This window comes from Schistocerca gregaria, chromosome 4 (assembly GCF_023897955.1).
Source record: "Schistocerca gregaria isolate iqSchGreg1 chromosome 4, iqSchGreg1.2, whole genome shotgun sequence".
NCBI lineage: Eukaryota > Metazoa > Arthropoda > Insecta > Orthoptera > Acrididae > Schistocerca > Schistocerca gregaria.
In genome coordinates this window covers 444,992,802-445,019,285 of record NC_064923.1, presented here as the reverse complement: position 1 = coordinate 445,019,285, position 26,484 = coordinate 444,992,802, and the positions used below count along the sequence as shown (strand labels likewise).

Here is a 26,484-nt window from a genome sequence, read left to right as displayed (position 1 = left end):
AATTGAGAGCAAATCCGTCAGTAGACCAAAGGCTTCCCTCTAGCATACAAAATGCATGGCGCATCACAGATCCATTCTAGTGCATCTCCATGCCACAAGAGATAAGCATACATCATCGGGCAGTGTCTGATATGAAGGCAAATGAGACCCACTCTGTCCGCCTTGAAGTTTGAAAGAAAGTGTAACTTGAGCCAGCAGTTGGTTTGATCAAACACAGCTTGTTGCTGGCCACTTTCAGCCACTGTCTTTCGCATTCAGCCAACACTCATCATGATTGACTGTAGAGGGAAGTTAAGGTGAACAGTGATGTAACAGCATGTGGGAGTATGTTAAGATGAACTGTGGTATTTTCCTGGCTGGCTGCTTTCACTCCTGTGTCAGCTAACTGACTCCCTTTGTTCCCATGTGCCCTGGTACACAACAGTAGGCCACCTCTTTCTTCTGTTGGTGCAGGAGGTGGATAGTGTTTGGACTGTCTGAACTATCCCGTCAAGTGGGAACATTTTCTGAATAGCCTGCAGAGCACTAAGAGAGATCATGTAGATAAAGAACTTCCCTTCACCAAGAAGTCTCACGTACTCCATTGCCTTCTTTACCACACACAGCTCTGCATAGTACACAAGAAGTGGCTCGGTAGGGGGATTTTAATGATAAAATATGCAACAGTAAAAGAACACTAGACATTACCCCTTTGCCTTGATCCATCAGTAGAAACTACCTCACAATACTCTGATAAAATGCCATTGAAAATTATTTTTAGAACTTCAGGCAGAGTGTTGCACTCCGTCATGTCCAAGAGTGGGCATGAGAATCATCCAGGAAAGGTTACTTTCTCCATCCCAGTTTAACAATTGATTGTCTACTACACCATGTTGCTTGAGACAGTCATTCACATGGAAAGAAGAAGGTCTGTTTGCCCAGCGACTGGTAAACTTTCATTGTATGGATTGTTTAGCCCCAAGACTGAGGAAAGTATGTGTCACACCACAGGAACTTCTCACCGGATGGCAAGAGCCAACTTACCATCCCCTACAGAGCTTAGGAACTAAACTGGTTTGGTACACTCCTGTAGCCAGTCTAATGTCTGCATGGTGAACAGCATACAATATTTTTAAATAGGAAGCTCTGGCTGAGACATATATGCTGGCAAAGTCAAAACCTGCGGGGATGAAGGTTCTATAGAATGCGAGCAAACTGGACTGATCTGCTCCCCATTTCTTATTGCAAAGATATTTTAAAGTGTTTGGTGCCTTCAGACAGCTACATTACAGATCACAGAGGTGTGGCAGCCATTTAACCTCTAATCACAGACAAAGCTTAAGAATCACACTGAGATCATAAAATCCAAGACTGTTTCCTCAAACAGAGTTCTGAGTGAGTAAAGGATCAATGCAAACAATTAAAACAATATACAGTAACAGCTTTTTCTGTAAACTTGAGTTCCATTCGACCAATCTTCCAGGCTCTTATAGGTCAGCTGTAATTGATATGTAGTACTTGTGAGACTGGGGAAAGAGCAGAATAACACAAAGTCATCCACAAATAAGGAATACTTGACTGGGCTCCTTACTGTAAAAAGATATATTATTGATTGCTATAGTAAAAAGGATGACACCAGAATGTTACCCTGAGGAACATCATTCTGTTGAGGGAATTGGGTCAGAGTAAGTAGTAATGACTCAATACTGAAAAAACCACTCAGCAAAGAAGGACCACAGCAAGATGAGGAGTCCTAATTCATGACAGATGATATTGTGTCTCCAGTAGTATCATATGCTTTCTCCAGATCAAAAAAAAAGATACCAATAAATTGCTGTTTGCAAAGCATTCTCTAATCAGAGGATACAGTCAAGTATGTACCCGTACTTCTGAAACCCAGACTGGAACAGATGAGCAATCACTTAGTTTCAAGAGCCCACACTCGGTGTCAATTTATCATCCAATAAAGAGTCCTTCCTATACACCTAGTGTGTGCAACACAGCTGTAGCTATCTGGAGATAACATGTCCTTCCCTGGCTTCAGAAGTGGTATCAGGATAGCTTTTACAATGGATCCAGATAGTAGTATTCAGCCCATATTTTGTTGAAGAGGCATAGGAGGGTTTCTTTCATCTCCATGCTTAGGTGTAGTAGAATGATGACATATTGAATCCTGTCGGTAACACAGCACACCTATCGGTAATTGCTAATTGACATTCCTTGTTCCACCAAGGGACAGTTTTGTTTCAAGGCTTGCTAGCAGATGTAGGAATAGAGGAATCAGCAGCATGGTGCATCACATCTGTGATGTGGTCCCCACCTCGGTGCTGTCACAGTGCTGAAATATGGTCAGTTGGCTGTGTAGCAGCCAGTTTGCTCCGTTGAACATCCTATTAGATAGCCTCTGTTCAGGCGCTGTAGTCAAAGATAACTGAAGCCATATGGGAAAGCGGTCACCTGAGTGTAAGTCATTGGCCACTTCCCACGTAATGGCATCTGCAAGTGCAGAAGAGCATAAAAAAAGTTCTACAGTGGAGAGTAATCCAGTGGTAGTGCAGAAGAGCATATTTCTGTCAGTATTAAGTATTTAGATGCCCACTCACTAAAACAGCCTCTCATCTATGGGGCAGGCAGTATTAGAGCCCCAGAGTAATGGTGGATACTGATGTCACCAAGTAACAAGAATGAAAGGGGGACCTGTTGCACAAGATCAGTTAAGTGTTGTGCCATCAAAGGATTCCTGCAGTGGGATGGACACACAATGCACCACAAGGTGAGATGGCATACAACCTGCCATTGCATCCTTTTTATCTCAGCCGTGAGGGTGATGGACGAATAGTGGTGTGTTTCACTGACAAACACAGCTACACCAACTTCTGTTCATTCACCATTTAGGTCATTCTTCCTGCAAAAGTTAAATCCGTCAACACAAGATTATTGATAGACTTCCTACTAAAGCCATATGCAAATAGGTTTCTCTTGTACTATCAGTTTCCATTCCTCTAAATGTGTTCAATAACCATTCACATTCCACTGAAGGAAGAGAGCCATGTTAACCATTGGGTTTAACACTCCAAGTCTTGTACTTGGGGAGTTCAAAATGTTGGGGGAAGGGGTAGATGGGCTTGGTGGATCTTCCAAATGTACAATATTTCCAGACCCATTGGTTTTCTTTCTTATGTCTTGACAGGTGCAGCCGGAAGCACAGGTGGATGTGATAGTATTTGCTCTGGGAGTTTGCATCAATGCATCCAACTTGGCAGCTGGTCACCTTATGACAGTACAGAACGAAGTTGCAAATGTTGGAGGCTATGTAGCATTGAAAATAATATACAGTAACTGCCTGGTGACCTGAAGCAACTGAACTTTCTTTTCTGTACATAGTATATTTCTTTGAACAGAACAGATGTGTGCCTCAGCAATTAAAGAACAAGGTGTTTGGGTGCATGAGTGAGCCTTGACCATGAGTTTTAAACCACAAGCTGGCTTCCTTTTGCATGTCGGGACAGTATGCCTGAATCTCTGGCATTGAGAACAGCACATTGGATTGGAGACATATGGACAAACTCATCAAGGTAAGAAATCAGCCTTTACATATTCAAATAATGAGTGTAAATTCTCCATGTTTCTGACCTTGATATTAACTTACCTTTGCCATTATGCCAGGAGTTCAGTGCGACCCATATATGAAGGCCACTACTTGATACAATGATTCTGCTGTAATTAAGGACATTGTACATTTCAACAACTATGGGACACTCCACAAATTTTGTGCTTTGCAGTAACTTAGGTGTTTGATTGGACATCACTGTCTCTATAATCAGGGTACTGTGGCGATACCTGTAAGACACCGCTAGCCCACGCCTCTCGCGGTGTGCGTTTAACCCCATTTAAATGACGCGCCAAGCGCGCGCCCAGCAGCTGTACGAGTAATTAAATAATTGGCGTGCTAATCACAGTTGAAATCTCTGGTCCAGAGGGACGTGAAGAGGCTGTGGTCCAGAGAGAGAGTAGAGTCAGTCGAGTCTTGTTCAGTCTTAAGAGTCAGTCGAGCTAGAAAGTGTCTTGTGAAACGATCATTCTGTGGATAATATTAGTGTGATGATTTCTTTTATGTGTGTTGTGTTGTCTTCTTCGATGAGTAAAAAAAAAAATATAGGTAAAATAAATTTTTGTGATGTCCAACAATAAGTTCATTCCAGTAAAAATAGAACCACTTCCCTTCACTTTTATTCACCCTTTTTTCTTTCTTTCCTTTCAACAAAACAAAAACAAAAAATTACCATCCTTTTTTTTTTAATTCCGGACATCACAGTACAGTTCCGTAACCTTTTAATAGATTAGGCTCTTCAGCAAATCCCTCCTCACTCTTTTGTACATAGAAAGGAGATATTCTCTCTAATGTGCCATCTCCCCTCTTCATAACAATGAATACACTATGATGCATTGGCATTGTTATGTTACTGTGACTCATATTGAAATAGATGTGTCAGTGGGCTGTCCAACTGAGTTCTCTTTGTGGACTGGGTAGAAAAACCCTGAAGTGACCCACCCCTTCCACTTTGAGTTTGAAGTTTGTTTTCATTGTGAGTCATTTTGTCTCTCAACACTCTAGGGTAATCATTCATCTACCCAGACAGAGGCATGCTTGTCTAGGTAAGCCTTCTACAACTGAGGTGCAGCAGGTTCCTCAGTGGTCACATGCTAACAACTGTTCTGCCTCAACATCCATGGATCTCATTGGGGCACAGCACACCTTAAAATTAACCTCAAGTTGGTCGCTGAAACATGCCCAGAGCTTACAGTTACAGATGATGCAACACCTACCAGGCCCCAGCTCAGGAAAGCTGGGATCGCCAAACCTATACCCAGCCACAAAGAGTCAGCTCACTGAGGTGTCCCCATCTAGCACAACCCAGTGAGGCATGTGTGGCCAATTGAATGCCATGGATGCAGCAAACATTACCCCCAACAAACATTGCCCCCACCCCCAAATCAGTTCTGATTTACTTCCTATGGAACTAGTGTCGAAACCAATAAAACAACTGCTAACCATTATCTGGTTTCAGGAAGAGTATCAAGATTGTCTCTCTCCATGAATCTAAAAAGTCTCCTATCAGCCAAGCTTTATTAAAGGAAGCTAGTAGAATTTCTGGTGTGTTCGGCATTGAATTTGGTCTCTGCATTATGTAGTCTCCAGGCACCAGAAAATGTGGAATCTGAGTTTCATGTGAAAAAAGGCCAATTGTAAACCTCATTCTAGTTGGAACAAAAGCTCCTATTTCCTACCTATAACAATGCATGACAGTCACAGAAAGCTGGAATATGGTTTACATTTCATTGAATGAAGTGAAGTATTTTACCATTGTCTGGGTGATACCCCCAAGTGTAACTTGAGGAAAGACTTGCTTCAATAGAGCAATTATTGTTGATCTTTCAAATCCATAAACACTTGCCATAACTTCTTCTCGTTCTTATTTATTGTTGTTCGTGCTTTTGCTTCTGCAGCTCAGAAGACTGCAACATTCTCAGAATGTGGGGTCTGTATTTGAACAGATTTGTGTAACAAAACCCTAACTCTGAAGTGAGATTCATTCTACTATGGGGCATCCTGCCTCTAAAGTCAGCCTGATCATTCTGGGATAGATGGGTCATACTTGTAAAGTGATAACCATGTCCAAGACACTATTTTGGTATTCAAAAACAGCCAGTTAGCCAGTGTGCTCTGCCCATCACCCAATGTGATAGCTCCCCTCTGCAGACCACTATCTGGGAGGGGAAATCAAGATGGGCTGGTGCTGTAGTGGTCTTCAGTCTGAGGACTGGTTTGATGAAGCTCTCCCTGCTACTATAAACTGTTCTGCCCTCTAAACCTCTGAGTAACTAATGCAACCTATATCTTTCTGAATCTGCTTAATATATTCACCTCTTGGTCTCCCTCTATGACATTTAGGCCCCATGCTTCCCTCCAGTACTAAAATGGTGATCTGTTGATGTCTCAGAATATCTCCTACCAACCAATCCCTTCTTATAGTCGGGTTGTGCCACCAATTTCTTTTCTCCACAATTATGTTATGTACCTCTTTATTAGTTATTTGATCTACCCATCTAATCTTAAGCACTCTTCTGTAGTACCACATTTCAAAAGCTTCTTTTTTCTTCTTGTCTAAACTGTTTTTCATCCATGTTTCACTTCCATACACGGCTACACTCCATACAATCACTTTCAGAAAGGACTTACTGAAACTAAAATCTGTATTCAATGTTAATAAATTTCTTCCCATTGCCAACCTACATTTTACATCCTCCCTACTTCAACCATCATCAGTTATTTTGCTTCCCAAATAGCAAAACCGATCTACTACTTCAAATTTCTCATTTCCTAATTCCCTCAGCATTGCCTGATTTAATTCAACTACATTCTATTATCTTCATTTTGCTTTTGTTGATGTTCATCTTATATCCTCCTTTTAAGGCACTGTCCATTCCATTCAACTGTTCAACCAAGTCCATTGCTGTCTCTTGACAGAATTACGTCATCAGTAAACCTCAAAGTTTTATTTCTTCTCCCTGGACTTTAACTCCTACTCCAAATTTTTCTTTTGTTTCCTTTTACTGCTCGCTCAATATACAGATCAATCACTGCTCCTCTTTCATGCCTCTCAACACTTGTAACTGCCATCTGGTTTCTGTACAAATTGTAAATAGCATTTGCTCCCTGTATTTTACCCATGCCACCTTTAGAATTTGAAAGAAAGTATTCCCGTCAACATTGTCAAAACCTTTCTCTAAGTTTACAAATGCTATCAACATAGATTTGCCTTTCCTTAATGTATCTTCTATGAGAAGTTGTAGGATCAGTATTGCCTCGCGTGTTCCTACATTTATCTGGAATCCAAACTGGTCTTCCTTGAGATTGGTGTTTTTCCATTCTTTTGTAAAGAATTCATGTTAGTATTTTGCAACCATGACTTCTTAAACTGATAGTTCAGTAATTTTGACACCTGTCAGCATCTGCTTTCTTTTGAATTGAAATTATTATATTCTTCTTGAAGTCTGATAGTATTTCACTTGTCTCATACATCTTAATAACCAATTGGAAGAGTTTTGTCATGGCTGGCTCTCCCAAGGCTATTAGTAGTTCTAACAGAATGTTGTTTACTCCCGGGGCCCTGTTTCAACTTATGTCTTTCAGTGCTCTGTCAAATCCTTCAAGCAGTATCATATTTCCATCTCAGCTTCATTTACGTCCTCTTCCATTTCCTTAATACTGTCCTCAAGTACACCTCCCTGTACAAACCCTCTATATACTCATTCCACCTTTCTGCTTTCTCTTCTTTGCTCTACAAAAGTATCTTTAATTTTCCTGTAGGTGGCATCTACCTTTCCCCTAGTGATATATGTTTCTAATTACTTACATTTTTCCTCTAACCATCTGTTTAGCCATTTTGCACTTCCTATCAATCTCATTTTTCAAACATTTGTGTTTCATTTCACTTGCTACATTTACTGCAATTTTTTTTTTCCTTTCATTAACTGACAAACTCTCTACAACCTCTGGTTCTTTCAATTTTCCTTAAATTCCTACCTTTTTGCAGTTTCTTTACTTTTAATCTACAGTTCATAACCAATAAATTGTGCTCAGAGTCCATCCTGCCTCTGTAAATGGCTTACAATTTAAAATTTCGTTGCAAAATCTCTGTCTTACCAATACATAATCAATCTGAAACCTTCCAGTGTCACCAGATCTCTTCCACGTATACAACCTTCTTTCATGATTCTCAAACTAAATATTTCTCTTCATCATCTGCAGAACTAATTAGCATATAATTGTATTACTGTGATGGGTGTGGGCTTCATGTCTACCTTGGCTACAGTAATTTGTTCATCATACTGTTCATAGTAGATTATCTGCATTCCTATTTTATTCATTTTTAAACCTACTCCTGCCATATCCCTACCTGACTTTACATTTATAGCCCTTTACTTACCTGACCAGATGTCCTATTCTTCCTGCCACCGAACTTCACTAACTCTGCTATATCTAACTTCAACATATCCATTTCCCTTTTTAAATTTTCTGATCTACCTGCTCAATTAAAGGATCTGACATTTGATGCTCCAGTCTGTAGAACGCCAGTTTTATTTCTCCTGATAAGGACATCCTCCTAAGTAGTCCCTGCCCAGAGATCTGAATGAGGTTCTATTTTACCTCCAGAATATATTATCCAAGAAGATGCAATCATCATTTAAATATACAATAGAGTTGCATGCCCTCAGAAAAAAATTATGGCTGTATTTTGCTCTTACTTTCAGCCGTTTGTGCAGTATCAGCATAACAGGACTGTTTTGGTTGATGTTACAAGGCCAGATCACAGCAACCACACATTTTTATGGTCTCTAAACAAATACCCCTCCACTGTGGTTGCACCTATGGTACAGCTATCTGTATGACTGAGGCACGCAAGCCTCCCACCAACAGCAAGGTGTGTTTCATTTCATTTGCTTCATTTACTGCATTTTTCTTTTTTCCCTTTCATTAATTGACAAACTCTCTACAACCTCTGGTTCTTTCAATTTTCCTTAAAAAATCATGCTAACTGGACTTCACAAAATGTTGTCATATGGTATTACATGAGATGTCAGAAAAAAAATATTTCATCTGCCATTTCTACTAGTGTTACTACAGTGACAGACAATATTTCACCATCCTAACTGCTGAAGCTTGTCATGACTTAATGTACTAGAAGACTCAGCACTGATCAGAGACCAGTTCAGAAATTCAAAGTTTGCCAAACCCAAACCGTGTCATTGTAGACCAAGCTCCTTGTGTTGTTCACCAAACACTCATACACTGACGAGCTAAAACATTATCATCACTGCCCACTGTGAGGATGAATGCCTCCTGGTGGTACTGCAGGCACATGACACAGCAAGGAAAGAATGTAAGCAGAAGAGTGATGAATGGGCAGTCATTAAAGCTAGACAAAGGACACATTGCTGGGGTACTGTGGCTGGAAATGAGAATTTCTGAAATGGCAAAGTTGGTCAGCTGTTTGCGTACTACTGTCATGAGCAGCTACAGAAAGAGGTCAAGGGATACTGAAATAAAACATGTTGTTGTTGTGGTCTTCAGTCCTGAGACTGGTTTGATGCAGCTCTCCATACTACTCTATCCTGTGCAAGCTTCTTCATTTCCCAGTACCTAGTGCAACCTACATCCTTCTGAATCTGTTTAGTGTATTCATCTCTTGGTCTCCCTCTACGATTTTTACGCTCCACGCTGCCCTCCAATACTAAATTGGTGATCCCTTGATGCCTCAGAACATGTCCTACCAACCGATCCCTTCTTCTCGTCAAGTTGTGCCACAAACTTCTCTTCTCCCCAATCCTATTCAATACCTCCTCATTAGTTATGTGATCTACCCATCTAATCTTCAGCATTCTTCTGTAGCACCACATTTCAAAAGCTTCTATTCTCTTCTTGTCCAAACTATTTATCGTCCATGTGTCACTTCCATACATGGCTACACTCCATACAAATACTTTCAGAAATGACTTCCTGACACTTAAATCTATACTCGATGTTAACAAATTTCTCTTCTTCAGAAACGCTTTCCTTGCCATTGCCAGTCTACATTTTATATCCTCTCTACTTCGACCATCATCAGTTATTTTGGTTCCCAAATAGCAAAACTCCTTTACTACTTTAAGTGTCTCATTTCTTAATCTAATTCCCTCAGTCTCACCTGACTTAAATCGACTACATCCCATTATCCTCGTTTTGCTTTTGTTGATGTACATCTTATATCTTCCTTTCAAGACCCTATCCATTCCATTCAACTGCTCTTCCAAGTCCTTTGCTGTCTCTGACAGAATTACAATGTCATCGGCGAACCTCAAAGTTTTTATTTCTTCTCCATGGATTTTAATACCTACTCCGAATTTTTCTTTTGTTTCCTTTACTGCTTGGTCAATATACAGATTGAATAACATCGGGGAGAGACTACAACCCTGTCTTACTCCCTTCCCAACAACTGCTTCCCTTTCATGCCCCTCGACTCTTATAACTGCCATCTGGTTTCTGTACAAATTGTAAACAGCCTTTCGCTCCCAGTATTTTACCCCTGCCACCTTTAGAATTTGAAAGAGAGTATTCCAGTCAACATTGTCAAAAGTTTTCTCTAAGTCTACAAATTCTAGAAATGTAGGTTTGCCTTTCCTTAATCTTTCTTCTAAGATAAGTCGTAAGGTCAGTATTGCCTCACGTGTTCCAGTATTTCTACGGAATCCAAACTGATTTTCCCCGAGGTCGGCTTCTACTAGTTTTTCCATTCGTCTGTAAAGAATTCGTGTTACTATTTTGCAGCTGTGGCTTATTAAACTGATTATTTGGTAATTTTTACATCTGTCAACACCTGCTTTTTTTGGGATTGGAATTATTATATTCTTCTTGAAGTCTGAGGGTATTTCGCCTGTCTCATACATATTGCTCACCAGCTGGTAGAGTTTTGTCAGGACTGGCTCTCCCAAGGCCGTCAGTAGTTCCAATGGAATATTGTCTACTCCGGGGGCCTTGTTTCGACTCAGGTCTTTCAGTGCTCTGTCAAACTCTTCACGCAGTATCGTATCTCCCATTTCATCTTCATAACACATAGGCCATATGATACTCGGCAATCACATCTCATCACATAACAGTAGGTTTGGAGGACCGCCCCCTGTGTAATCCAGGACAAGCAGCGATATATGGCAGATCTGATGACAGAGTACCATGCCGGTGCAGGCACAAGTATTTTGGAGCATACCATTCAAAGGCCGTTGTTGAACATGGAGCTCCACATCACATGATCCCTACATGTTCCTGTGTTGACCCAATGACATTGCCAGTTACGACTGCAGTGGGCACAGTATCACTGAGTTTTCACCATGGATCAATAGAGGTGTTTTGCCCATTGAATGTATTACATTTCTTACTACACCAGGTCGATGGATGGATCCTTCATCCAGGCAAATGGCTGCTTGAAACATGCACCACACCACAGACGCATGCTGGTGAGAGCAAATTTATGCTATGGAGTACACTGATTTTTTGCTTCTATGGGATCTATGGTAGTACTTGAAGACACCATGACAGCACTGAGCTACATGAACATTGCTGTGGACCACCTGCATCCCTTCATGGTTGATGTCTTCTCTGTTCGGAAAGTGAAACAATATGCTATTAAACAGGTGCTCATGGGAGTATAGCTTAACCCAATGCAATAGTCATAGACAGAATCATTCCCTCCTTCCAATACCTCCGGTCATCCTCTCACTCAAGAATTTAGATTAGTGTAGTTGCTTTCAGTACCACGTACGTAACACTTAAGCTCCTCATATAATCTTTTTACTAGCTGCCCTAAACAAGATCTGTATCCATGAAAATTTCTGTGAAGTTTGAAAGGTATGAGACGAGGTACTGGAAGAAGTAAAGCTGTGAGGACGGGGTGTGAGTCATGCGTGGTAGCTGAGATGATAGAGCACTTGACCTGCAAAAGTCTAAGGTCCTGAGTTCGGGTCTCAGTCCGGCACACAGTTTTAATCTTCCAGGAAGTTTCATTTCAATGCACACTCCACTGTAGAGTGAAAATTTCATTCTGGAATGTAATTATAAATTTCATTGAGACATAGATACAAGAAAATGTTGTGTTACCAGTCTGTCAATGGTTCCTTAATAATAAATCCCTAGGCCATAATGGTGATCAAGTAGTGTGTCTTTGCACAAAAGTGCACTAAACATTGCCACACCACTGTTGATGAGCACCATACAAGAACAATATGGTGTTATTCATTTTTACTCCACTTGCAGCAGTGCAACTATGAGGGTTGTTTTCTAAGTAAGGGCCGTTTTTATTTTTTAAATAAGATACAAATACTTTTGTAAAAAATCTTTTATTTTCTGATTCTACACACTTTTACCTATTTTTCTACATAGTTGCCTCGTCTATTTAAGCACTTGTCATACCGTACAACTACGTTTTTAATTCCCTCTTCAAAGAATTCGGCTGCCTGCTCCGACAGCCAAGAGTTCACGGCCGCTTTTATTTCATCGTTGTCATTGAAGCGCTGCCTGCCAAGATGGTGTTTCAGGTAACGGAAAAGATGAAAATCGCTAGGAGCAAGGTCGAGGCTGTATGGTGCATGGTCCAAAACTTCCCAGCCAAAAGAATCAATCAAATCCCGAGTCTTTTGAGAGGTGTGAGGCCTAGCATTATCGCGCAGGAGCAAAACTCCTTTTGTCAGCATGCCGCGCCTTTTGTTTTGAACTGCTCTGCGGAGCTTCTTTAGGGTTGCACAGTAGGCATCTGAGTTGATTGTCGTTCCTTGTGGCATAAAGTCCACTAGCAAAACACCACGCTGGTCCCAGAACACAGTTGCCATAATCTTGCGCTTTGACAGTGTCTGTCTGGCTTTGACCTTAATGGGTGAGGTTGTGTGTCGCCATTCCATCGATTGTCACTTGCTTTCGGAAGTGATATGGGATACCCATGTTTCATCTCCAGTGACAATTTGACTCAACATGTCATCTCCTTCTTCTTCGTAACAAATCAAAAAGTCCAATGAAGCGGCAAATCTCTTCCCTTTGTGGTCCTCTGTGAAGAGGTTACCGACAACACAGTTTCTTAAAGTTTAGGTTTTCAGACACAATTTTGTACAAAACCGATCTTGAAACTTGTGGAAATTCCAAAGAAAGAGTGGAAATTGTGAACCTTCTGTCCTCACGAATCTTTGTTTCGATTGCAGCCACCAAATCATCAGTGATCACAGAGGGCCGTCCTGAGCGTTCTTCGTCATGGACGTTTTGACGGCCATTTTTAAACTCTCTAACCCACTGACGCACTTTACCTTCACTCATTGCATTCAAGCCATGAACTTCTGTTAACTGATGATGAATTTCTGCAGCTGATAGGCTTCTTGCGGTCAAGGAACGTATCACTGACCATATCTCATATGCAGCGGGTGATTCAATAAGCGTAAACATTATAAAGTAGCACAGCGATGCGTACACGTCAGCTACAGAGCTGCAACTTGCATCAGCGTGAACGGGAAGGATGCCGGCAAGTGGCACAATGGCATGTTGCAGTGTCCGCGCGAACTACGGGACTATACGCGCAAACGGCCCTTACTTAAAAAACAACTCTCATATTTAAAATATACAGAAGAATGGAAGTTCAAAACAGTGACAGTTGTTTAAATAAGGAGAGATTGTGCAAAGGTGACAGAACTTTTTCCTTAATTGTCATCTTCAACAATTTCAGCTACACTAAATATCTTTAATTTCCACAACAAATATGGTTTTGACTTGCATCCATTCCCAACAATCACCCTAATCCAGAACTGAAAATACATTACAAGAACATCATGTCAACTACAGACATTAAATATTAAACATGGCCCCTAATCATATGAGTCAAACCAGTGTTGTGTATGTGGAGAATGGAAGTTGCTAGGTCTGCAATGTACTGTAGTGTCTAAAATCAGGGTGGAAGAGAATTGAAACAGTGAAATATCAGCTGGAACATGAAATCCTGTCAAAAAATGTTTCATTACTGATGAAATTCACAATGAGACAATTGTCACTGTACATGGTGATCTTGGCTTCAAGGAAATGTGTAACTGATGAGTATCGATACAAAGAGATTACCTTATTTCTCTGTTCTAGAACAAATACAAGACACATGCATCCAGTAACAGTCAATGCAGACAGTGTTTGTGATATCAAGGACCTATACTGATGCATTTCCACTAGAAGGGACAAACTGTGGCTACTTTTTTCTGTTATGACATGATGGTAAAGCTGGTGAAGTCTGGTAAATGATACTTCTCACATATATATTAAAGCTACTTAATGAGAATGCATGTTCTTGTACTGCTGCACTTACTGCAATATATAACATGACCTAACGTGTGACGTTGGAAGATTCAGCATACAGTGTAAACTTAATATCAGCAGATTTTCACTAGTTTAGACCTTTAAAACAACACACTTATGAGGTACAAAGTACATGTCAAATTTATTTTTCCTTTCCTGGAGGGCATATGCAAACCTTATGGACAAGTAGACCAAATGTGTTGGAAAGGAAGGTAGTTGTGTCAGAAAATAATGGAACTACTTTTTCTGTAAATGCCTCTGTAAAGAAATTACTGTTAGTTCACAATTCATCCTCATAATTTGCATTGTTAACATTGAGCATCCTTTATCACTCTTCTTTCCCCTTCAATAAGATTTAATGTACTGCCAATGGCAACACCAATATAAGTACACAACAGGTTATTTTTACCAACACAAGAAATGTTCAGTCATTACAACAAGTCACAAAATATCTCCTGTGTGACTTGAGGTACTCAAGTCACAAAATCATTTCAATTTGAAACCTCCAAGAGTACTGCACTGTACAGCTGTGTCACATTTGTCTCCTTATTCTTCCTGAATTCATGTAACTGGTACTGTACTCTCTCCTTGATCAATTATGCACTGCTATATTGATTATTTCCATTGCATGGTACACAATCTGTCCCTATACATTTTATTTTAGTTTTTATTTTGTTTCATTTTTAAGATTCCATACCAAAATCTGTAAAAGTGGAACCCTTACAGGATTTCTTTGTTTTCCATCTGTCTGTCTGTCCGGCTGTTCACAACCCTTTTTCTCAGGAACAAGTTGACATATTAAGTTAAAATTTGTGTCACATGTTAAGGCTTAGTTCCCTTGGTGATGTAAAAATGTGAAGCTTCTAAGTAAATGTAATCAAAAGATATGACCATCTATGTCAAATATTTTGATATTCGCAGTTCACTCATCAAAACCTACAAACCTGTTGACCTAGAATCATGAAAATTGCCAAGAAGCAAGGTTTCACACTACAGCCAAAGGGAAAACTGAAAATAGTGAATTTGTAATTATATCACATGAAATTTTTTTTTTGTCAGTTATCATCATCTGTCTGTTAAGACATCTTTTTCTCAGAAAAGTATAGATATATCAAGCTGCAATTTCTCACATATTGAAGTCTATGGTCTCTTGGTAGTATAATAAATGTTAGCTTCAAAGTGAATGCAATCAAAAGATAGAACCATTTACGTCACATATTCTGATACTCACAAACTCGCTCATCAAGGCCTACAGGGTACTTCCCATTGATCTAGAATCATTAAATTTGCCAAGAAGCAAGGTTCCACACTACAACCAAAGGAAAAAATACAAAAACTGTGAATTTGTAACTACATAATTAGAAAAATATTTTGTCATTTCTTATCAGTCAGTCGGTCTGGCCATACATCTGTTAAGATTCCTTTTTCTCACAAACACATACATGTATGAAGTTCAAATTTATGTCCCATACTAAGGTCTGTGGTCCCTTGGCAGTATAATAAACATTAGCTTCTAAGTCAGTGGAATAAAAAAAACTGTCATTTATGTCACATATTATGATATTTGCAAACTTACTCATCAAAACCTAGAGGGTATTTCCTGTTGATCTAGAATAATGAAAATTAGCAAGCAGAAAGGTTTCACACATACAAGTAAAGGAGAAGAGCCATAAAAGTGTTAATTTGTAACTGTATCACACAAAACAAATATTTCTTTTGTGATCTGTTATCTGAATTTAAACTTGAAACTGAAACATTCTCGAAAGTCTTGGAATCCCTGGAACCGATATCTTGTCAGTATCAATGTCAATAAGATAGAAAAATCATCTACGTCCCTGATTCCATGTTATTTATTACTGTGATCTGGCCATAGAATATCTAGTTGTTTATAAAAAAACTAATGCAACAATAAAGCAACAATCATGTGTTTCACTAAAACACTGTAGCATTGAAATTGTCTATACTTACATAATATTAAAATACAATAAATAACAAAGTCTTTGATAAAATACTTACAAGAGGAGCTACTTCCTCCAAAACTGTGTTCCTGCACAGCACCAAACAGTTATCTTTGCGATCAGCATCGTCCCAGTATCCCCACCTTAGAACAGTATCAAGGACCTTTTCTGTGTAGTGTAAAGGTCTTGTCAGTTCACCATTACATATCACTTCCTCAAGAACAAGTCTGTGCCCAGGCCAGTTCATTTTGCTGGCTAATTCCATGCAAATGTCACCAGCTGATTTCTGTGGGCCAATCTGAAAATAAAAAAGAGCTTCATACTTTATACTGATGTGAATATTCAACACAGACATTAAGATCAACCATTACCAGCATGGGTGTGGAGTAGGTCAGGGTATGAGAGTCCGGTTAAAATGAACAGAATTAGACACACTGAGTGCAAAGTATTGGGATCAGACTAGCAACTGGTGGATGAGAGAGAAGTATAAGGAGATATGGAGTAGAAATACAAAGTGGCACACACGCAGCAGCAAGGAAGATTAAACAGGTACAAAAGTAGAGAGAGAAAAAGAAAAGTGGAAATCAAGAAGAAGCATGAGGAGAAACTGAAGTTGACAGTATAGCATTTGAAGTGTTTGTCTGCAATAAGAAAGCATGCATTTAATTGTTGCTGCTGATTTTAAACAACAGGAACATCCGTGTTCATTCAAATTCAAAAACTCTGGCAAATTCAACAACACAAGCCAATCATTCAGTTGTGTCCTGAGGACAAAAAGTGTGAAGGAAGGAATATTATGGTTTAACACCCCACAAATCAAGAAAGCATTACAGACAGCAAAAGGTTAATGCATAAGTAGATTCCACTCAGAGTAAAACAATCAATATTCTGTAGAACTAGTGTTACATACTGAAAACTGTGGATGCAGTACTCCAAGCAGACAATGGAGAATATTATTACTAAGAATTCAATTATTCACATTAATGTGCATGTTAGGGAAGTCAATATTTGAGGTCCACAGGGACAAGAGTGTGCCAACAATACCAACTTGTCAGTACTAACAGACAAGCAAGATTGGGTGAAACAGCTGCAGAAATCAATGTGGGACATACAATGAATGTATCCCATTAGGACACTGTAGCAAAATTTGGCATTAATGGGCTATGACAGCAGATTACTGACACAAGCGCCTTTGCTAAAACCATGACATTACCTGCAGCACATCTCATGGGCTCATGACCATATCAGTTTGGACCTCTGGCCTGGTCAGATGAGTCCCATGACAATTATGTAAATCTTTGTTATCACCTTCGTTATAAACAGGTTTAACAAGTGCATATTTTAATCTGCCTAGAAACATAGCTGGACTAGTCATGCACTACATAAACCACTTTCAGTCAACAAAACCTATGAAGTCAAAGATCTTTTATCTCTGCCTGCAAGTGGATGTACCTCTCTTAGAACACATGTACAGCCACATGTGCATATGACCTGTTTTGCTCCTTATCCTTCCAGGTACCAGTTCCTGTGGTTTCGCCCATTTATCAAAAATCATCTCGTATAACTCTACCCCCAGTAATCACCTGGTGGTTTGAGTACACCAGTAGTAAGAAACTTCCTGGCAGATTAAAATTGTGTGCCAGACTGAGACTCGAACTTGGGACCTTTGTCTTTCACAGGCAAGTGATCTACCAACTGAGCTACCCAAGCACGACTCGTGACCCACCCACAAAGCTTTACTTCCACCAGTACCTCTTCTTCAACCTTCCAAACTTCACAGAAGTTCTCCTACAAGCCTTGCAAGACTACCACTCCTGGAAGAAAGATTATTGTAGCGACATGGCTTAGCAACCTCCTGGGGGATGTTTCCAAAATGGAATTTTCACTCTGCAATGGAATGTGTCCTGATATGGAACTTCCTGGCAGATTAAAACAGTGTATCAGACCTAGATTCAAACTTGCGACCATTTGTCATCACATTGTGACTAAGCCACCTCACCACAATATCCTTTCTTCCAGGAGTGTTTGAATTGTAAAGTTTGCAGAAGAGCTCTTGTGAAGTTTGGAAGGTAAGAGATGAGGTACTGGCAGATGTAAAGCTGTGTGGGTGGGTTGTGAAACGTGTTTGCCTAGCTTAGCTAGTAGAGCACTTGCCTGCAATGAGTTCGAGTCTCAGTCCGGTACACAGTTTTAATCTGCCAGGAAGTTTCATATCAGCGCACATTCTGCTGAAGAGTGAAAATTTCATTCTGTATATCAGTAGTAGCAGTTATCAGTCCAAAGCTCTGATAAATGAAGATGGTTGGCATACAAAGCATCTGTAAAAAAAGGCCTGATAATACCTAAAGGCAAACTTTTAAGGCCCAGTATCTTAGCTGTGACAGTGAACCCGATTCAAATCAATCTCCCCACTGTCTTCAATTTACTATCATGACAGAGATGTATACAAATAAAGCAACCACCCCAGGCTCTAGCAGAAGCACTAAATTATTTCTGTTATCAGATTCTGAGACACCAAGATCATCCTGTAGGGATGTATCAAGAGTTTCCCAAATGCAAATATTTTATTGGCACTTTGAACAACAATTCACTTTTTAAACTTGGTAAACTGGAGAAATTAACACATGCATGAGAGAAACTGAACAGTCAAATTACAGCACTATGAAACGAAATGAGCGTGTGGCATTGTTGGTCGGGAGGCCCCATACAGGGAAGTTCGACCACTGAGTGCAAGTCTTATTTCAGTCGACGGCACATTGGGCAACTTGCATGCCAGTAATACATGATGATGAGGACAACACAACATCCAGTCCATGAGCGGAGAAAAATCTCCAACCCAGCCAGGAATTAAACCCAAACCTGCTGCATGGAAGGCAAGCACGTTACCACTCAGCTAAGCAGGCAGGCATTAAAGCCCCGATGATGGCTGTTAATGAGTTGAAATCGATTTGCAAAAGTAAATAAACAAAACATGATTTTGCGACTGGTTGCTGCTTATTTGGTAATATTATGGTTTATGGTCACTGCACAACTTGGGAACCACATGGAGCCCACCATTCATAAATTACCAATGGGATGGAAATAAATAGATGTGAGGTATGTGTATAGATAACCATATGATTACAATTTCAGAAACATTGTAGGATTTATTTGAGAGAAAGATATTCACAAACTGAGCAAGTCAATAATGCATTGGTTCACCTCTGGCCCTTTTGCAAACAATTATTTTGCACTGACTAATAAAGTTGTTGGATGTCCTCCTCGCGGATACCATGACAAGTTCTGTCCAATTGGCATATTAGATTGTCAAAATCCCGAGTGGGTTAGAGGGCCCTGCCCAAAATGCTCCACAGATTCTCAACTGGGGAAAGACCTGATGACCCTGCTGGCCATGATATGTTTTAGCATGCATGAAAATAAGCAGTAGAGACTCTCATCTATGTGGAAAGGCATTATCTAGCTGAAATGTAAGCCCAGGGTAGCTTGCCATTAAGGGTAACAAAACAAGGTTTAGAAAATCATCAACATACCACTATGCTATAAGGATGCCATGGATGACAACTAAAGGAGTCCTGCTATGAAATGAAATGAGACCATAACTCTGGGTTTTCTGGTTGTGTGGCAACTGCAAGCCCTGCACGGTGGACTGGTGGCTTGCCACAGCCCACTGCAGGTAGGCTGGCCCCTCAGGAAAGGACCGCTCGCTCGCTGTCCCACCAGCCTGCCTCAGTCCCACTGAGCCTGTGGGCTGGGGCTGGCCCATTCAGCCTGGCCAGCTCATCCACTTGTTACTCATAAGATGCGTCCAGGTCCGGATTGCAACACTCATTCTGTAAGCTATGTCTGCAGCACTCATCTCATCCACATCTTTAAGGGTCACGAAGTTCCATATCTACCTAAGTGTTTAGTGCAAGGTAACCCAAGGCTGGATTCTAGAACTCATACTATGTGGAAGCTGATCATTTGTTTGAATATCTTCCCTGTACAGCTGGTAAGTGATACTCTGTGATGACTACTTGGGCTGACACGATCTTTTCAGGGTTTTGGAAGGGAGATCATGATTGCTTCCCTCCAAGAATCTGGGTTCTTCCCTCAGACCAAATTCTGTTAAAACAATGGGGATGTGGTTCTTTGACCTGAATATTCAAATGTCATAACAAGCTATAGTGCACTTTGGCCCTGATGACGTACTATGAGGTGTTGTATTCTTCAATGTTACTAAAGCTAAAGTGCAACTGTGCCTTCTCAGCTAATTCCTGTCAGCAGTGGAAAGCAGGATCGTGATTAGTATTTGATGTTAGAAGTCTGAAGTATTTCACCTTTGATCTGAATGGAGATCGTCGTGCATGCATTACCTTCAACACCGATCCTTCTCATCAAGTCCCATGTTTTTTTGCTGATGGTGTGAAGTGATTAATACATTGTAAAAATTCTTGCATGACTGCTTTTTGTCCTTTTTGATAAAACACTAAGTTCTGGTGCAAGCACTGCAAAAGGCTGGGAGTTTGTCAGCAGCTATCCTGTGAATGACACTAGTTTCATGTACTACCAACTCATAGATGCTGGAATACAGCCAGGTTGCTGAAATATCCAGTTGACTTGTTTAATATACTTTTAAGTGGCCTAGTGGTATATGCTTATGTATCTGTTAGGTGGATCCAAATGGGAAAATGGTAAATAAAGGGAAAATCCTCTGTGACTTGCCAAAGGACAGCAGTGGGTAGCGCGGGAGATCAAAACGTCAGAGCAATGGCTGTGGATGTTCCATTTACAGTGCTAAAATTTGTCGCTCTCCCTGTATTGAAGAAGCAAATGACATCCAACAAGAGGAACCTCTCCATTACTCAACCTCTGGAACAAGTATATGAGGCGCCACACTACATGTGATGTGTGTTTGAAATCTGCGACGAAGAGATAGAGATGCACGATTTCAAGGATGTAGTCTTCAAAGGCATCATCCACATGTTGATGAGGTTGGAGATACATACGCTACACAGTTACTCTGAATGGTGTACAGACCTGAACGGTTACTACTTGAAAGTAGTTGGTAAGAGTAACACACAAAGAATGTTAGAATGGCATGTACAGGGTGATCAGAAAAAATCTGAAAAGTTTGTAGGGATGTTGCAGGGGAGCATGTGCTGAGAAACCATTGCTACAAAAGAAATTCAATGTGCTGCAGCATTTCCAAGTTATTAGCACTGAAGTTAGCCAATCATGCTGTTGCACATGCAAATTCAAGCACTTGCAAGCACAAAAATGCGATAATGAGGACATCTGTGGGAGACATGAGTTACCACTCATTCAAAGCTCATTGCCAGTTAAGATGTGCATTTTTTCTGAAGTTATAGATTTAAGCTAGGTGGGCAAAAGCTACATTTGTTCAGCTTGAGGAATCCAAATGAAGATCACATTTCATGACACTATCTCTGATAGGCTGCTTGAATTTGCAAGCACTACGACTTGACTGACTAACTTAACTGCTAAATAACTCCGAAATGGTGTAACTTATCAAGTCTTTTGCTTAACAATTATATCTCAGCACAACCTCCCATGCAACACCGTTACAAGCTTTTCTGACCACCCTGTGTAGTGGATGGCGTAACTCTTACAAAGAGGGTTGTCTGAAGGCCTATCTTGTGTTACTCCACATGTATTCTTAAACCGTTCACATTCAATTGCAGTATATGGGATATTAAACAGAGGGGCTTTTCCTTCACCTGTATCTCTTTTTTGGTAACGAATGTTGGACATTGAATGAAGAAGTACAGTAGCTTCTTGCTTCATCAGAATATGTATCCATGTATTCTGTTCCATTTCATTTCAGAGGGCTTTTTTTCCAGCCAGCCTTCAAAACATGATATGCAACAAATTAAAAGGCATATCCATCAAAACATGATATGCAACAAATTAAAAGGCATATCCAAAATATCTCTCTCTCTCTCTCTCTCTCTCTCTCTCTCTCTCTCTAAAACACACACACACACACACACACACACACACACACACACACAAAACTTACTGTAAACATATTAATTAAACCCGGATATATATCAGCAACACAGCATGTATTGAGTTGTGTTCTCATTCTAGTGGGACGCAGTTATCCACAAAGAAGTAAGCGTTGCAGTAGACTGGTTAAAACTAAAACTCCTCCCGAACAGGCCATGACAGCCCAACAGTACCGACTGGCCCCATGTCATCCTCAGCCCACAGCCATCACTGGACGCAGATATGGAGAGATGTGGTCAGCACAGCACTCTCCCAGCCGTACGTCAGTTTCTGAGACCGGAACCACTACTTCCCCATCAAGGAGCTCCTCAGTTTGCCTCACAAGGGCTGAGTGCACTCCGCTTGCCAACAGTGCTCGGCAGACTGGATGGTCACCCATCCAAGAGCTAGCCCAGCCTGACAGTGCTTAAATTCTGTGATTTGACGGAAAATGGTGCAACCACTGCAACAAGGCCACTGGCTAGTAGACTTGTTGCTGTGTGGTATTTCTGAGGTCAGCTGAAAATTATGTGGTCGATGTCCTCTTATGCGCCACAATGGGTCTGTGTAAGGAATATGTTCAAAAGTCTTTGTCCCATGATGGATGGCACTGGCGTTCTTGTTACAGTGCTGTAGTTGTGCAATATAGTCTACAATCTAGTGGTATTGTTATGAGCTACAGTCCAAAGGCTGGTTTGATGGAGTTCTCCATCCTAGTCTATTCTGTGCAAGCCTTTTAATCTCCAAATAACTACTGCAACACACACACACACACACACACACACACACACACACACTTCCCTCCACCACTAAACTGATGATTCCTCGATGTCTTAGAATGCATTCTAACAAAAGATCCTGTCTTTTAATCAAGTTTGCTACAAGCGAGTAAAAAACAGGGAGTGAAAGGGGCTATTTAAAACTTGTACAAAAACCAGGCAGCAGTAATACAAGACAAGGGGCATGAAAGGGAAGCAGTGGTTGAGAAGGGAGTAAGACTGGGTTGTAGCCTGTTGCCGGTGTTATTTAATCTGTACATCAAACAAGCAGTAAAGGAAACCAAAGAAAAATTTGGGGTAAGACCCCGGAGAAGTAATACAAAAGTAATAAAAACTATGAGGTTTCATGATGAAACTAATTCTGTCAGAGACAGCAAAGGAATTGAAAGAGCCCTTGAATGGTGTGGACAGTGTCTTGAAAGGAGGATATAAGATGAACATCAACAAAAGCAAAACAAGGATAAGGGAGAGTAGTCAAATTGAATCAAGTGATACTGAGGGAATTAGATTAGGTAATGAGTAGTAAATGAGTTAGCTATTTGGGCAGCAAAATAACCGATGACGGTCGAAGTAGAGAGGATATAAAATACAGACTTGCAACAGCAAGAAAAGTATTTCTGAAGAAGAGAATTTGTTGACATTGAATATAGATTTAAGTGTCAGGAAGTCTTTTATGAAAGTATTTGTATGTAGTGTAGCCATGTATGGAATGGAAACATGGACAATAAACAGTTAACACATGAAGAGAATAGAAGCTTTTAAAATGTGGTGCTACAGAAGAATGCTAAATATAAGATGGGTAAATCACGTAACTAATGCGGTGGCACTGAACAGAATTGGGCAGAAAATAAATTGGTGACACAACCTGATTAGAAGAAAGGTTCAGTTGGTAGGACACATCCTGAGACATCAAGGGATCACGAACTTAGTACTGGAGGGAAGTGGGTGGTAAAATCATAGAGGAAGACCAGAGGTAAATACAGTAAGCAGATTCTAAGGGATTTAGCTTGCAGCAGTTACTCAGAGATGAAGGGGCTTGCACAGGGTAGAGTAGTGTGGAGAGCCACATCAAAGCAGTCCTTTGACTGAGGACCACAACAACAACATGCCACAAATTTCTTTTCTCCCCAGTTCTATTCATTACTTCCTCATTAGTCAAGCAATATATCTTTAGCAATCTTCTGTAGCACCACATTTCAAAGGGTCTTCTTATCTGAACTGCTTATTGTCCACATTTTATTTCTGTGCAAGGCTACACTCCAGACATATATCTCCATAAACAACTTCCTAACACTTGAATTCATATTCAGTTTTATCATATTTCTGTTCTTCAGAAATACTTTTCTTGCCATTGCCCGTCTGCATTTTATATCCACTCCACTTCTGCAGCATCAGTGTTTTATTGCCAAAACAACAAAACTCTTTCCTGCTGTTACCGTCTCATTTCCTAATCTAATTCCCTCAACATCGCCTGACATAATTCGACTGCATTTTGTTACCGTTGTTTTGTTTTTGTTGATGTTCATTTCATATCCTCCTGTCCATTCCACTCAACTGGTCTTCTAAGTCATTTGCTGTCTCTGATACAATTATAATGTCACTGTCAAACCTACAATTATAATGTCACTGGCAAACCTCAAAGTTTTTATTTCTTCCCCTGAACTTTAATTCTTTCCTTTACCGCTTGCTCATTGTACAGATTGGAGAAATACACAACAAACTCCTCTCACTCATTCATAGTAGGTTTCATGTACGATGTATCTGTGCAAATGTCTAAATCTGTTGTCACATTCCTGTAATCCATCATCAAACAATGATGGTGTGAAACTGCTGTAACTTGGTGGATGGATGTATGGATGGATTTAAAATTGTTGTGCACTAAACAGTGTGGTCAAGAGTGCATTTTTAAGAAACCTTGGTGTCAGTGAATCAGTAGTTATTCTTGTTAAAATGAAAGGCAAAGGCCATATAACTACAGCCAAAGTAACCAAAAAAAATTCACATTTGTTCTCCAGTAGATCTATTCATAGCAGGGTCGCACCTTTAAAAGCCTTAAAAAACAATGAAAGGCACTAATATAGCTGGTTGATTGTGTAACTAACAAGATGAGCCAGCCACTCCAAAACATATTAAAACCTCCATCCACTTAACTGGGACAGGAGTCCTGATGCCACACAAAACACCAACATTCTTTTCTATTGTTTCCTCATTACCTGACATTGGGGGAAGTCACTCGATATACTAAAGGATTCCCTCCTATCAGCACACAAATAACACGATGTTAAAACATGGTGCACTGTGTGTGTGGTGCCACAAACACTGCATTCTGGTGGGTCTTCATGCCTCAAGAGGTAAGTATGCATCTTTTGGTCAGTATCTGATATGAAGATGAGTGAGAACCACTTTGTCCCTTCAGGGAGTTCGAAACGAAGTCCACCTTGAGTGAATAGTCAGTTGTCTGGCTACAAGTCTGGCTACAACTTATAACTGACCACTTCCAGCCAATGCTTTTTCCACTCAGCCAACACACTCTGTCACTGTTGGTATGATAGCCTGTAGGGGGAAATTAAGTTGAACTATGCTATTTTCCTGACAGGCTGCTTTCACTGCTCTGTGAAGCTTCCTCATTTCCTTCAATTTCCCTATGCCATGTACCTGGCAGAAGACCACCTCTTTCTTCTGCCTGTGCAGGAAGTGGATAGTGGCCTAGACTGTCTGAACTATCCTATCTGCTGGGAAGATCTGCTGAACAGCTTGCCCAGCACTAAGAAAGTTCATGCAGACAAGAAACTTCCCTCTTCCAAGAAGTCTCATGTGCTTCAGTGCCTTCTTGATTACCCACAGCTCTGCATAGTGCACTGAGAAGTGACTGGGCAAAAGATTTTAATGATAAAATCTGGGAGTGTAACAGAACACCTGACACTGTCCACCTTCCTTTGAACTATTGGTAAAACCACCAAGTGCTCAAGATACTCTGGTACCTGTCAAACAAGGACCACTATTTCCGATAACCCCTATTTGAAACACACAAGAAAACCCTTCACTTTGAGATTCCCCACTAGGCAGCAGTTTATCATCCATCAAGGGTCTCTCCTATACAGCTAGTGAGCACAATAATTCTATACCTATCTGGAGACAACCTGTTCTTCCCTGGCTTTAGAAGTGGTATCAGAATCCTGCCATGGGTCCACGTTATAGCGTTCAGCCCATATTTTGTTGAAGAGGCACAGGAGGACATCTTTTGTCTCCTTGCTTAGGTGTAGTAGCATACGGTTTTGAATCCTACTGGGCCCTGGAGCAGCGAAACATACAGCACTTAACACAGATTGTAGTTACCATATGGAGAAAGGACAGTTACATGGCTTCGTGTTGTTGGATGAAAAGTCTAGTCTGTGTTTCTGCATGTGTTCTCTATGTTGGCAGAAGCAATAAGTGTTTCACCACTGTTTGCACTATTTCACTAGGTGCTGTTTGGAGGACATTACTGTTCAAATATGGCAGATATCAAACCTGGACTTTTAGTCCCTGACATCACCTAAACTGATTCCCACAACTTTGTTGTTGGTGTGAATGGTTAAGAGATGTTAAAAAATCTCACCACACAATTCATTTTAACTCCTTGAATATTTATCTAGCTTTAGACCACACTTGTCAAAATGCTACAAGATTGTCTCCACTTGATCTATTCATAAACCAATGTATTGCAATATGCCTCTCTCAAACTACCAACTGACATTTTTTGTACAGCACTTAACACAGATTGTAGTTACCATATGGAGAAAGGACAGTTACATGGCTTCGTGTTGTTGGATGAAAAGTCTAGTCTGTGTTTCTGCATGTGTTCTCTATGTTGGCAGAAGCAATA

At 40.4% G+C, this 26,484-nt stretch overlaps 1 protein-coding gene across 1 annotated transcript in view; it reads right to left on the bottom strand.

The window, feature by feature from the left end:
• Window positions 1–26,484, bottom strand: part of LOC126267591 (arf-GAP with Rho-GAP domain, ANK repeat and PH domain-containing protein 2) — a 152,988-nt gene that overhangs the window by 31,425 nt on the left and 95,079 nt on the right. Inside the window, exon 8 of the mRNA XM_049972892.1 lies at window positions 15,908–16,147. Within this exon, the coding sequence (XP_049828849.1) occupies window positions 15,908–16,147 (240 nt within the window). The remainder of the gene's footprint in view (window positions 1–15,907; window positions 16,148–26,484) is intronic.